General features: G+C 50.4%; 1 protein-coding gene across 3 annotated transcripts in view; it reads right to left on the bottom strand.

The window, feature by feature from the left end:
- Positions 1-1,041: 1,041 nt before the first annotated feature.
- NTNG2 (netrin G2) overlaps positions 1,042-14,324 on the bottom strand; it is a 53,822-nt gene continuing 40,539 nt past the window's right edge. For all 3 annotated transcript variants that reach the window (XM_005494133.4, XM_014272096.3, XM_074556619.1), the window contains exons 6-8: positions 9,257-9,424; positions 7,631-7,765; positions 1,042-6,139 (exon numbers count right to left, since the gene is read on the bottom strand). In XM_005494133.4, coding sequence (XP_005494190.2) covers positions 5,916-6,139; positions 7,631-7,765; positions 9,257-9,424 — 527 coding nt within the window. In that variant the 3' untranslated portion in view covers positions 1,042-5,915. The remainder of the gene's footprint in view (positions 6,140-7,630; positions 7,766-9,256; positions 9,425-14,324) is intronic.

Here is a 14,324-nt window from a genome sequence, read left to right as displayed (position 1 = left end):
TGCCCTTGTCCAGCTGCTGAGTGACTCTGACCTTAACAAACTGGGCATTTCAGTCACTCCCCATCACAGACTCCATACCTGTGTGTTTTTCCCCTTTATGTTAATAGGAATATTTAAAACCTGTCATCTTCCAAGCCCCTTGGCTCTCGTTGGCAGGGCTGTGCTGCCCTGCCTGCTGTTTGTACTTAGCACATTAAGAGGCTGCTGCTCTGCAAACCCCATGGCTGTGGAAGCCATTTGGACTGTCTTGATGTAAGTAAAGTGAAGCTGGCAACAAAATGAACGAGGAAATGCTTTTCTGGTTATTAAAAGCAATTTGGTGACTAGAATGTTGCTGTGAAACTTTTCTTCTAGTTTTCTTCCTTCCTTACCTTGCATTTCAGAACATGTTCTGAGAGCAGTGCTTGGCAGGTGCTGGAAGGAATTTTGTTTTAACATTTTATTTTAGTTATACTCTATAATGCCTGTGTTTATCCATAAATCATCTTTGAGGTGTATTCAGTGGCCCAGACCTTTTTGCTGGTTTAATACTAGATTTATCTGACTTAAATTGTCAGTCTTCAGCAGTAGATTATTGCTGCCATGTCAGTCTGTGTCATTAGTCCTTTATTTGTCAATAAAAACATGCTTGGGTTATTGCACTTAAACACTTTTCCCTCTTCACAAACCACTCAGTAGGTTTGTAGCTTTAGCTTCTCTTGTTTATACCTGGAAAACTGAGCAAAATGCAATTCAAAGCACACTTCTCACTGGCTCAAATCTCCAGTGAGGAACAAACAGATCAGGCACAATTTTCATAAATTCTCTGTGTGGTACAAAGCACTGAGTAGTGATGGGCACTCAGTGTGTAAGCTGTGAGCAGAGACTTGCTGTGGTCATTTATTACTCCTCAGAGCTGGTGGCCCTTGGAGGAGGCTTTTCAGTGGTTACTGAGTGCTAAAGTTGGAAAAGTCAGTAAAGAAATGTACTCAGCACAGCTTTATGTAAAACACTTTATTGGAGGCTGTGCTTGGAAGAAGCAGTATCAGGTTTTTAGAGAGGCTTCCAAGGCTGGAGCTGAATTCTCAGTGCAAAGCACTCCCCTGTTCTTGGGAGGGAGGGAAAGTCTCTTGTAAGAGCTGGACCATGTTTTGTTCAGGGTTTTCAGAGTGTGGAAGTTTCATTAATTTATTCTTTGTACACAAAACAGGCTTTGCAGCAAAGGTGGGATATAACTGGTTGTTCCTTTTCCCTTTAAGGTTTGCTGTAGTTATTTTCCATGTTGTTGCTGCCAATCATGGCGATGTGAGGGCATGGCAGGTGCTTGTCTGGTCTGTGTTCCTTGGCTCTGGGTCACTGTGCTGCTCTGGGCTCTGTGTGGGGCACTTCTGTTTATTTATCAGTTCATTCTCTGCTCTGGGAGTGCAGGAGGGAGCTGTTGGCTCCTGGCTGGGTGGGACAAGGGGTGCTGAGAGCTGGAGGTGCCCCTGGACTGTGCCAGGCTCTGTGGGGACAGGAGGGACATCAGCCTCTCCCTCCTGCCAGTCTCCATCACATTCCCAGTGCTGGTGAGACCCTGAGTCCTTGCAATCCTAATTAGCAGAGGGGTTTAATGAGGGGTGCAGGCTGGCAAGGCACTCCTGCTAATCCATGGAATGGGAATAGCCCTCACCCTGCCACGCTCGTGGGGACAAGCACAGAGCAGCCTGGGCTCCCAGAGCAACACAGAATTTGTAACTGCATCAACTGGGGCTGAACAACATTCCCAGACAACACCTGAAAAATAACGTGGAACTCCAGTAATTCCAGAGCTGGCTTTTGCTTTTTGGCAATCTCTGAAGTGTGGAGAGAAGGCTCCCAAAACTGGAGCTGGGCTGTTCATTCACAGCAGCCCCGTGGATGAGCAGAACCATGGTCCTAAAGCTGCAAGATGCTCTCTCCATTGTGCATGAATAAATGATGGATGAAATGACTGCTGGATTGTAAATGGAATTTATAATGGTAATGATATAATACAGTCTCTTGCCACAACGGGTCTCTTTTCTTGTCTTTTTAAGCTGCTTGGAAAGGAGCCCAGTGCCTTATTCTTTAGTGCAAATAAATGTAAGCTAAGCAGCCTTGTACATTGAATATCACTGCCATGAGACCTCCTGGCCATATGTACCTGTCTGCTGCTCAGCCCTTGGCTAATTTGCCACCAACTCCCAGGAAAAGCATGATAGAAATGAAAGTGGTCTGAGAGCACATTACATCTGGTACTGGGAAAACACAGAAAACCTGATTTTATAGCCTGGTGCAGCTGTGCAGCATTGCCACTGATTTCACTGTGCCATGAAGCAAGAACTCCCTTTGCTACAGAGAAATCCCGTCAGTTTCCCCTCTGTTTTAACCCCTGCAGTGTTAAACCACAGAGTGTGGTCAGGATGAGAAATCCCATCGTTTTCCCCTCTATTTTAACCCCTGCAGTGACACAGAGTGGGGTCAGGATGGAGCTTTTGGACCCTGCTATTGTTGCTGGCAGTTATGTGGTGAAAATGGGTGGGTTTAGGCTTTCCTCACACGTTTCACCCTGCAGTGCAAGTTGTTAGAACACCTTGAGAACCAAAAAGCCAAAGGAGCCTTCAGGAGGGTCTGAAGCTTTTCTCTGCATCTCAAATCAGGATGGGATTTTTTAGCCATTTTCTGTGTGATCGTGGCCAAACTCTCCAGCTCCCAGCCAGAAGGGCTGAGAAGATGTGAATATAAAGCTCTCCAAAACCCAGCTCTGCTCTTATTTCTGAGCAACAACATTCAGCTCTTCCTTTATACTTTGTTTTATTTACATTTGAGGCTTCTCCTGAAAGCAAATTACAGAGCAGAACAGGGCAGTGAGACCATTTTATTCCCATTAAAAAGTGTTGGTTCTCTCGCTCTCCAGCCTCTGCAGGGCTCCTCACGAATCACTTGCAGATGAGATGTCTGCTGCCTCATCTTAAAAAAAACAAATACCATACCTGGGAACTGGCAATGGAATTCTTTTCCCCCCTCCTGTCTCCAGCTCCCAGGAACTGTAGCTTTAACATTTTACCTGGCAAGTGAGCAAATGTGCATCAGGAAGGTTTTTGTTTCCTTGGGGCTTTTGGTTGTTTGGATTTATCAGAACTCTGAATAGTTAAAGTCAGAGTAGAATTTGAAGTAAACAAGAAAAATCAAACGTTCTACTTATGCTGTTTGGAGAGGTCACTCTTTGCAGACAGAAGTGTAATTTAAAAACTTTTCCAAACCAATCAAATGCTGGTGCCAGGATGCACATGGAACCTCTTGAAAGAGCATAAGTGGCTTTTCTCAGAAGGAGAAGTACCTTTTGGGTAACCTTTCCACAAGTATCAAGCTCATTGGACAACTTCTCCCATCTGGAAGCAATAACTGATGTACAAAACTTCTGCCTTGGAGATGAACTTTGGGATCTGTGGGTACTTGCAGTGATGGTTTCTCTGTGTTGTTTCAATGATGCTCTGTTCTCTTCGTGCAGACACCCTGTAACAGATGCTGCAGTTAATGGGTCCTCAGTGCTGAAGATCTCAGAAGCTTTAAATTGTTTTCTTGAACACTAAGTGTGAGTTTTGTGTGAGAGATTTTCTCTTCTGCCTTGCATTGTGTGATTCCAAGTTCTTCAGCACGTGTGACTCTAAAACCCCAAAGCCAAACAGCCAATACCCAAACAACCAAGAAAAAAGCCCCAAACCCAGAAAGGTCAAGTGCAGTTTTCAGCAGCCTTCATTCCTGGACTGGTCTGAGCTTTGCTGTGCCCTTCTGAGGTTATTTTCTACAGGAGTTTGGTGCTGCTGCTTGGCACGTTCCTGCAATAAAAGTGTGTGTTTGCAGGGAATCTGCTGGGTGCAGAGTTTGCCTGGCTTTATGAAGTAGTAAATTTTCTGTTGCTTAATCTAATATTCTAGAGAAAAACAGTCGTGCAGGCAAAGGAGAATGTTGCTTCACCCTCCAGAAGTGCCATTAGAGATCTTGATCTTGTTACAGCCTTTGCTGTTACTTGTGAGAGCTGTAACATGTTTAAGGTCTGCTGCAGTCAGAAAGCACAGAGTGAGTGTCCAACAGAGAGCAACCAACTGTGCTGAAGCCAGGGAGGCAATGCTGGGGCCAGCCCTCTGCCCCAAGGAGCAAATCAGGGTGAGCTGAACCCTCTTTTACTTTATAGTGGATTAACTAAGCCCTGTGCTCTGCCTCTGTGATGTTAAATGCTGCTTTGAATGTGTGTTGCTCTTTGAAGTGACAATATCCATCCTGCACCTTCACTCTGGGTTTTCTCTCCTTTTCCAAAGCTCACCTGACAAAGAAACCAGCCTAGAACTGAACAAACTGGACTTGGGGGTGTCCCCATCCTCTAAACCTGCACTCAGTCATCTCCTGGCATGGTAAATATCCAAATATGACCACACAAGGGCTCCTGTGTTTATGACATTCCCATTGAGCTGACTGAGTTACTTCTTTTCTTGTCTCTGGTTTCTCCTGCCTTCATTTATGTGCTTGGCTGTAAATGCCTCCTCAGACAGGAGCATGTTGATGAGCCTTAATGAGTTAATATAATCCCTGTGAGCTCTATATTGCTGCTTAAAAATACTGGCTGTGGTTGCTTTAGAATACAGCATTTTCTGCAGAGGTGCATGATGGCACCAGCTGGAGGGGGCTGCAGTGGGGTTGGGACAGCTGAGGTCCCCATGGAGAAGCATTCCTGCCCTGGCCAGCCTTTTCCTGCTGCAGGCTCATTTGGAAATGGCCTTTTCACACAAGACCAGTGCTTAATATATCACTCAGGCTTTGCTCATTGTCTACAGTTAGTAGTCTAACCTAGGCTCAGCAAAGTAATTAGGAGAAATAATTAACAGCTCTCAGTGATGAGGCAATCTCTCTCTCCCTCCCCTCTCCCTCACCATGTGGTGCACCTTGGTAGTGACTCAGAAAACACAAGAGGACATTATGAATCCAAAAATAAGTCTTTACCTGTAATTAACTGTGCACACAAAAAGGAAAACGTGGTGATCAAGCAGCCATTAATAGTTGCTTTACTGGAGGAGGATACACCAGAATCAAATGCTCATGATAAAATGTCCCTTTAGGTCGTGGTTCTGTTATAACATTTAATCCAAACAAAAATAAGTCTCTACCAAAAGAAGAATTTGACCCGTACACCATACGGACATGTGTGGATAAGACACTGCACTCCTCACGCTCCGAACGCCTCACGGCCCCTGTGTTCTCCATCAGTGCAAGAAAACAAAACCCAGCCATGAAAATACAAAATCAATGCAGCAACTACAGTCGTAGGCAACAGTATGTGCGTGGCCAGGCCGGGCCCGTGGTGGGGTGTGGGATTTGCAGCAGGGATGGACCGGAGTCCCCTCTCCCCTCCCTCCTGTCCCCTCCGTGCTGGGGCTCCGCTCCTGTCACCACAGGCTCTCCCAAACCAGGACGCTGAGAGGAGGGAAAATGAAAACACCACCCCGGCCTATACCAAAGTAAAGAAAGGAAGAATTAAAAAAACCATCCCTCGGATCGCGGCACTGTTCTGGAACCCCGGGCCGCCCTGTGCGGAGCAGGACAGACCCCTGTGCAGGGCAGGACAGACAGGTCCCTGTGCCAGGAGGGCAGACAGGCCGTGTCCCACACAGAATGTCGCTGTCCCTGTGTCCCATACAGAATGCTGCTGCTGTCCCCATGTCCCACACAGAATGTCGCTGCTGCTGTCCCCGTGTCCCCACCGGGCACGGCCCCCGGGCAGCACCCAGCGCCGGGCTCCCTGCGTACCTCTCTGCTTGGAAAGTGGCCCCAAAGACGTTGTGCAAGTCCTAGCGTGAAGGAAGGCGGAGGAGGAGGCGCTGGGGACGGCCACCCGTCCCCTCGGTGTCGCCAGGCCCCGGGGCTGGGCTCGCCGCGCAGCCTCAGAGATCCACCCAGCCTGGCAGCTGCAGGGCGAGCACGGCCAGCGCCAGGGCGGCCGGGCTGCCGCGGGCACCGGGGGCACCGTCACAGTCCTGCTTGTCCGCCTCGCAGCGGGACTGCTGGCACAGCACGCCCTTGAAGCCCACGGGGCAGATGCAGCGCTGGTTCTGGTAGCAGGTGCCGCCGTTCTGGCAGAGCAGGAGCTCGTCATCGCACACGTTGGCTGCAGGGGGACAGGGAGAGGGGTTATCCTGCGGGGTTAAACCCCTTGGCTGCTGCAGGAATCAGATTTTAGCTCCTAGGGGTTAAATTAGGGGGTGAGAGGGAGAGGAGCAGGTGTTACTCTGCAGGGCTAAACCCCTTGGCTGGTGCCGGAATTAGGTTTTAACTCCTAGGGGTTAAATTATCCCACTGCAGGGTGAAAGATGAAAACATTACCCTGCAGGGTTAAACCCCTTGGCTGCTGCAGGATTCAGATTCTAGCTCCTAGGGGTTAAATTAGGGGATGAGAGGGAGAGAAGCCAGAGTTACTCTGCAGGGTTAAACCCCTTGGCTGCTGCAGGAACTAGATTTTAGCTCCCAGGGGTTAAATTATCCCACTGCAGGGTGAGAGGGAGAGGTGCAGGCATTACCCTATAGGGTTAAACCCCTTGGCTGCTGCAGGATTCAGATTTTAACTCCTAGGGGTTAAATTATCCCACTGCAGGGTGAAAGATGAAGACATTACCCTGCAGGGTTAAACCCCTTGGCTGCTGCAGGGTTAAACCCCTTGGCTGCTGCAGGATTCAGATTTTAGCTCCTAGGGGTTAAATTATCCCGCTGCAGGGTGAGGTGCAGGCATTACCCTACAGGGTTAAACCCCTTGGCTGCTCTAGGAACTAGATTTTAGCTCCTAAGGGTTAAATCATCCAGCCCTCCCAGCGCTAGAGTGTCACCATCATATTTTCTGAAATATCCCCTTGCCCAGGATTTCTCTCCTGGGAAGCTGAGAAGCCTCAGAGAAAAATGAAAACAGGAATTATTTGATTGGCTTCTCCTGTGTTTTGCTGCTTTGGAATGTGTTTGGACATTGTTTACCAACAGGTGATTGTTTCATTGGTTTCATGTGAATTGGTTTTACTTATTGGCCAATCACAGCCAGCTGTGTCGAGGCTCTGGAGAGAGTCACGAGTTTTTCAGTAGTATCTTTTAGCCTTCTGTCTGTATCCTTTAGTTTAGTTTAGTATAGTTTTAGATAGTATTTCTTAATATAATATAGATCATCAAATAATAAATTAGCTTTCTAAGAACAGATTTAGGCCTTCTGTCTGTATCCTTTAGTATAGTTTTAATATAGTATTCTTCAATATAGTATGGATAATAAAATAATAAATTAGCCTTCTAAGAACATGGAGTCAGATTCATCCTTCCTTCCTTCATCTGAGCTCGTCTGGGAACCCCAAAAATACAAGACTAGAGCAGTCCCAAGGCCAGCAGAATGCAGTGGAGAGGTGCAAAGCTATAAAGCTATATATCTATATAACTTTATATAGCTATAAAGCTATAGCTTTTCCATGGCCAAAGCTATAAATTAATTTTGAATTTGAGAAGCATGGCCGGGACCTGCTCCCTCTGCACCTGGAGCATCACAAGGCACCCAAGCCAGCAGTGCTGGAGGTGCTGCTGCTGTTTGGAAGCCCCTCTGAGCTGGCTGGCCCTGCAGGGGGGTACTCACGGAAGCAGCCCTGTCTCCAGTAGTAGTTGGGCAGGCAGTCGTCACACTTGGGCCCCGTGGCGCCTTCCCTGCACTCACAGTAGCCGGTCTCGTTGCAGCGGTCGTGCATGGAGCCGATCTGGTTGCAGTTACATTCTGGCCAAAGACAGGGAGGTCAGAGCCTGTCCTGCCTGGCGTTCCATAAGGGAGGGGTTGGGGGCTTTGGGGAGGTCTGGAGATGTGCTGTGGAGGAGAGCTTAGAGACCAAGGGGCTGGGAGGACACATTGGCCTAAGAGGTCCCAACAGTGCAAACAGCCACAGGTGCAAAGGCCAGCCCTCTTTGGAGCTGAGCCCTTCCTGGCTGAGCAAAGCATCTGAACTCAGTCAGAAAGGCTTTTTACTGTGAGGCACATGGTGCCCAGAGAAGCTGTGGCTGCCCCTGGATTCCTGGAAAAGTCCAAGGCCAGGTTGGATGGGGCTTGGAGCAGCCTCGTCTAGTGGAAGGTGTCCCTGCCCATGGCAGGGGGCGGAATTAGGATTTTTCAGCCCAAACTGTGATTCTAATTTTTAGGCTTTGTTTTCAGGGAAGAGATGCCTTGGCAGGCTGCAGAGACTGTACCAGCTGCTATCCTTGCTGAGCATGCAGGTGGGCCCCACACCCTCCAGAGAGGGGCTCAAAGAGCCCATTCACAGAGTGAGGACTCGGCTGGGGCTGTTCTCACCTATACAGACACTCTGTGCTCACCTATGCAGACATTTCCTGTGCTCACCTATGCAGACACTCTCCATGCTCACCTAATCAGACACTCACAGACACTCTCTGTGCTCACCTACACAAACATTCTCCATGCTCATCTACACAGACACTCTTCCTGCTCACCTGTGCAGACACACACACTCTCTGCTCTCACCTATGCAGACACACACGCTCCCAGCTTTCACCTATGCAGACATGCTCTGCTCACCTGTGCAGGCACTCACAGACACTCTCAGTTCTCACCTATGCAGACGTTTCCTGCTCTCACCTATGCAGACATTCTCCCTGCTCACCTATGCAGACACTTCCAGACTCTCAGTTCTCACCTATGCAGATATTCTCTGCTCACCTGTGCAGACACACACACATTCCCTGCTCTCACCTATCCAGACATTCCCTGTTCTCACCTATGCAGACATTCTCTCCCTGCTCACCTATGCAGACACTCCCAGACTTTGCTCTCACCTATGCAGACACTCTCTGTTCTTACCTACCCAGACTCTCTGCTCTGACCTGTGCAGACATCCACCCTGCTCACCTCTGCAGACACACACACATCGTTGTCACCTATGCAAACACTCCCTGTGCTCACCTATGAAGACACTCACAGACGCTCTCCCTGCTCACCAGTGCAGACTCACACACGCTGAGCTCTCACCTAAGCAGACATTCTCTGCTCTCACCTATGCAGACACACTGCTCTCACCTATGCAGATATTTCCTGCTCTCACCTATGCAGACACACACGCTCCCAGCTCTCACCTAAGCAGACATTCTCTGCTCTCACCTAAGCAGACATTCCCTGCTCTCACCTATGCAGACACACACGCTCCCAGCTCTCACCTATGCAGACACACTGTTCTCACCTATGCAGACACACTGCTCTCACCTATGCAGACATTCTCGTCGTCCAGCTCGGCGGAGCTGTTGCGGTAGAAGCCCAGGCGGCAGTGCTGGCAGTGCTGGCCCCGCGTGTTGTGCTTGCAGCTCACGCAGGTCACCACGTTCAGGAAGTCGATGTAGCTGCAGCGGTTGGAGTGGCCGTAGCACTCGCAGTCTGGGGAGGAGAGCAGGGGTCAGCTGGGGCTGGAGTGGCTTCCTTTGTGCTGGGAGCCACTGTGGAGGATCCCTCACTGCCTGAGGGAATGCCATGGCCACTGCCAGAGCAGGGCTGGGGTGTGCTGGGCAGGAGGAGTGCACACAGCTCTCCACCACCATGGGGGGATCGGGCTGGAAATCATCACCCAGAGAGCACAGCAGGGGCACGGCCCTGTGATCAGCCCCTTGCAATCCCAGGGCTTGATTTCTTTCAGAAGTTGCATGTGGAGGGGAGCCAGATGTTAATTACAGAGCTGCCTTGTTAATGAGCAGGGCCTGGGTTGGCTCTGGGGAGGCTGCAGGACCGGTGAGGAGCCCTGGTAAGGGCTCTGCCCCATTGGGAACAGAAGGGACTGGCCCATGGGATGGGGCTGGCAGAGGTGCTCTGGTGGAGATGGAGCTGCTGTGTGTCTAGGTAAAACCTCACAGCCTCTCCTTTTCCCTCTGTCTCCCTTCTCAGCCCCTTCCTGTTGTACCTTTCTGTTGTGAAGGGTGTGGCTCTCAGGTTAAGTGTTTAAAATAAGCCTATGCAAGGCAGTGTGGCTCATGTGGCTCATGTGATCCTTCCACAGCAGGTGTGTGGAGGTTTGAACCAGGGCTTGCCTGGCACAGCACAGCCTGCCAAGCCAAGTGATCTCATTCCCAGGGCTGACCTCTCTCAGCTGCGGGCACGTGTTAGAAAACAATCTGTGGGTGAATTTGTACTCAGGGGAATTGGATTTTGTGCTTCTTGTGTTTGCTTTTTGTTACCATGACTTGGGATGGTGACAACATTGCAGTGTCAGATCCAGGTGCTGGATCTTACTGGGAGTTTGTAGATATTTGAGTTTATATAGTGAGACGTGCAACTCAAAAGAAAAGGACTTGTGGCCCAGCTGGCCTGGTCAGGAGGTTCCCAGCCAGCAAGGGCAGGGGATAACGTGAGCAGAAACAGCCTCAGCCAGGTCTGAGCTCTCAGAGCCTTTGGAGCTGGGACTGTGTTCCAAATAGAACATTAAACATTGAAGGATGGCAGAGGGATGGCAGGGAAGGGTGTGGGCTGGCATGCACATGCAGCTGGAGGAGGAGATGTGATCAATGACATGATGACCAGGGAAGAAGGGGCAGGGCAGAGGTTTCCCCATGGTTCACAGCTGCCTGAGGAGGAGCTGAGAGTCTCTTGTGATCTCTGTGAAGTAACTTCTGCTTCATCAACTGATATCCAAAGAATTTCAGCTCTAATGCTGCCTGCTGCAATGCCCAGGTGTTGTTTCAGACTAGGCAAGCACTGCTACACACAGCCAACAGCTAACCACGACTCAGACAGACCCTCCCCACCTTCTGCATGTCTGATTCTGCAGGAGCACATCACCTGAGTGAGGTCAGGGAGCCCTGGAGCTCCTCCCTCCCTCCGCTTACCTTTGTATGTTTCAATGGGAGCCACTGGGCCAGAGTTTGGTTTGAGCCGGATGAGTTTTGAGCTCTTTGAGGATGCTTGAGAAAAATCAGAGAAAGGCTTTTTCCCACAGCTTAGCAGCACCCCGTGTCCTCCCCTGCCACAAGAACAATGCCAAGCCAAGAGCACCGTGCTGGCAGCACTGGCATCCATTTCTGCATCCTGGTAGCTGCTACATTTTCCTCTTCCCCTCCCCTCCTCAAAGTCTGATGCATGAAACACTCAATGCATGGATAACTCAGTGCACAACACTGCTGCAGAGCTGGGAGCAGCTGCTCACACGTGCCCCCTTTATGGGTGCTCAGTGGGTGGTTTGGGATAAGGATCTACAATTTACAAACCATTTTTTACTGGCCACGGAGGTCAGGCCAGCTGGCACCCAAAAATCTGTGAGGAGGATGAGTGTTCTGGAGGTGGCACCTGGCAGGGGTTGCTGGAGGGTCCTGCTCCAGCCTGGCCCTTCCCCAGCAGCACATACCTGTCTTTTTCTTGTGCTTCTTGCCTGCAGAGTGTGCTGTGCGCCCTGGTTTGCTCTTCGGAGCCGCTGGAGGATAGAACAGGTCTGAGAGCTGTGCTGTTACCCTGTTCCCTCAGGGCAAAGGGCTGTCCCGGCTGGAATGGGCTCCCTGGGGGCTGTGCTGCCCACACAGAATGCCCCAGCACTGAGGGTAAAGGCCACCAAGCCTTTTTGTGCTTCCTCAAGGCCCAGGCTGAGCAGCACTGAGGTCCCACGGGGTGTTTGGAAGTGGGATCTGGTTCCACTGGACTTTTTGTGGAGTTTATTCCCTTGCAAGTGCTGGTTGGTCAGCTCCAGCCACCTGTCATGGTCACAGCCTCACAGTGACAGTGGTGGCAGGAGGCGGCCCTGCTCCCCATGGGCTCTGCCATGGTCAGGGTGCACCCGCTCCTGTCCCCAACACCATCCCTGAAGCTGCTGTGGGCCCTGCTGGTCTCCATGGCTTTCCTTGGCTCCAAACAGCCCCAAAAGGCCTCCCTGGGCCTGGATGAGCTGAGCTGGACACTCTGAGTAGGAGATTGTACAATGGGGTTGTGCTGAGAAAGCTGGGTGTCCTGGCCTGTGGCCCTGAGGGACAAACCTGCCCTGTCCCACTTGGGGACAGGCCTGGCCTTACCTCTCATGCTCTCAGGAGGCTCTGGTGGCTTCAGCTTCTCTCCAAGTGCTGCTGTGTTTGGTGGGTCATCAGAGAGAACATCACATTTAAAACAGATCCCCCCTGGTTTGCTTAGCAGGGTGGCAAAGGGACACTGGGAGCTCTAGGCAGTGTCTAGGCTGGGTCACTGGAGCTGTATCTGGTTGAGGATGTGCTGAAGCAGGAAGGAGAGACAAAGTCTCCTCAAATTTAGCATCTATAAGTGAGAGGCAGGAAAATATTCCTAAGGGGAAGGTGTGGGAGCTGCTGGACAGCTGAGTGTTGGCACGTGGTCCTGGCACTGCCCAGGCACAGAGAGAAGAGCAGAGCACTGCCAAGGCAAGGCAGTCAGCACTGCTGGCCCCTCGGTGTGGCTCCATCCCTTGCCACTGCAGCAGAAGCAGCTCTGCCTCTCTGTGAGCCCACACAGGCCCAGGATGCCGGGATCTGCACAGGAGGGATGCTAAAGCTACAGCTGAGTGAGCTACAGGAATCTGGGTTAGGAAAAGAGAGCTGAGCACCAAGGGCAGCTACCAGAGCATGTGTGTGGTGGGAACCCTGAGGAGGAAAAGATTCAGCCTCAAATTTCCCTCTCCAGCCAGAGAAAAACCTCCCAGGGCTCCCAGAGCACCTCAGGCAGCCACAGAGGAGCCTGAGCCAGGAAATGCATCAGAAGGATCTGAGCAGCACAGGCCTATCCACTCACAGGGAGATTCTGCTCTACAAACAGGCTCCAGCCTCGGGAGATGACAGCATTTCCATGATCCTCTCCGTTCACACCAGCAGCGAGCTGTGAACAATCCTTTCCACCACTCACCCTGCTCATCTTCCATGTACACAGCTCAACCCTGAGGCTCAGCCCAGCTGCGTGCAGGGCACAGCCCAGCCCCGAGCTCCTTGCTGGGCAGGAGGAGGAGAGAGCCATGGAAAACACAGATGCGAAGCTAGAAACTACAGCATTTTCTGAGCTGGTTATAGCTGGCAGGACCCAGCTCAGGCCTGTGGCTCCTACCTGGTGCTCCTGGGCCAGTCTTGGCTGGGGGAGAGCCCACCTGCAGCGGGGCAGCTGCTGACAAGTCGGGGTAGTCTTGCAGTGATCAAAGGGAAAATGGTGTTACTGGGGGAGCTGGGATCCCACAAAAGCCCTGCAGCTTTCCCACAGGGAATCAGAGCCCCAAATCCAGCACCCAGCCCTGTGCCATGGGGGATGAACTGTGAGGGGCAGTGTGTGCTGAGCTGCTCTGTGTTCACACCTGAGCCTGCACCCCTCTGCTCTGAAACGACAGCACACACACACCTGGGATGGAGCCACCAAGCCCTGCTTTCCAATCCCAGCCTCCACACCCTCCTTCAGGCTCTGCTGTTCCCTCAGAAATACAAATCAAAGAATTTCCAGCCACCGCAGAGAAGTTGAAGCAGCAAGAAATTGTGTAGCTCACTTGTTTGGTTTCCCTGCAAACCCTCACCCCCACTGGCTCCATCCCCCTCCCCTGCTTCTCAATATTGGTAACCATCTTCAGGTTTGCTAGAAAACAAACCAGGGACTAAAAATTTTAAAAGCCATATTATTAATTTCAAGCTCCAGTTGGGTAACATAAGGAGGAGGAGGAAAAAAAAATCTCATGATTCTTGCCAAGTTTCAAAGGACAAACCCGAGTAGGAGAGAAATGTGATTTCCCAGCTTCATCAAGGGGATGATAAACAATACAGAATAAAAAAGAAAAAAAAAGATTATTTTTTTAATGACAAGCTCTAAGAGAAGGTGATAGACATTGTCCTTTTCAGCTGGAAAGTGGAAACCAATTGATATTAATACGGTGTTAAAGAGAATATGAAAAAATCCCTGTGCAAATTGGCAAGGGTTTAATTAGAGTCACAATAAAAAACAGCCCTGGAGGCATTTTGCTTTTTAGTCATTCACATACACCTCCACTCAATCGCATTTACAGAGCCAAGAAAATTATTAATGCTCATTATCCTGAGAACCTTTCCCTTTGTAGCTCTGGGCCATAATGGACAGTTTTACATTTTGAGAGGGGGAGAGAGACACATTTTGCCCCAGACCCACTTCATAAAAATGGGAAACGAGGGGCAGCTCTGATGGAAATTGCTGTTCTTGGTGGCCTTCTGAGGAAGTGGAATAAATTGAACCAAGAAGTCACATTTCATAGCAAAAACCACTGGGGCAAACAGCACTGGAGGAGTGGGGGAGCAGCCTGGAAAATCCTTCTCAGGGATCCCTTTCCTGCAGGACCTCCCCAAAGCCAGGCTGT

This window comes from Zonotrichia albicollis, chromosome 21 (assembly GCF_047830755.1).
Source record: "Zonotrichia albicollis isolate bZonAlb1 chromosome 21, bZonAlb1.hap1, whole genome shotgun sequence".
NCBI classification, from domain to species: Eukaryota; Metazoa; Chordata; class Aves; order Passeriformes; family Passerellidae; genus Zonotrichia; species Zonotrichia albicollis.
Note: the sequence above shows the minus strand (reverse complement) of the source record. Positions and strands in the feature narration are given on the sequence as shown.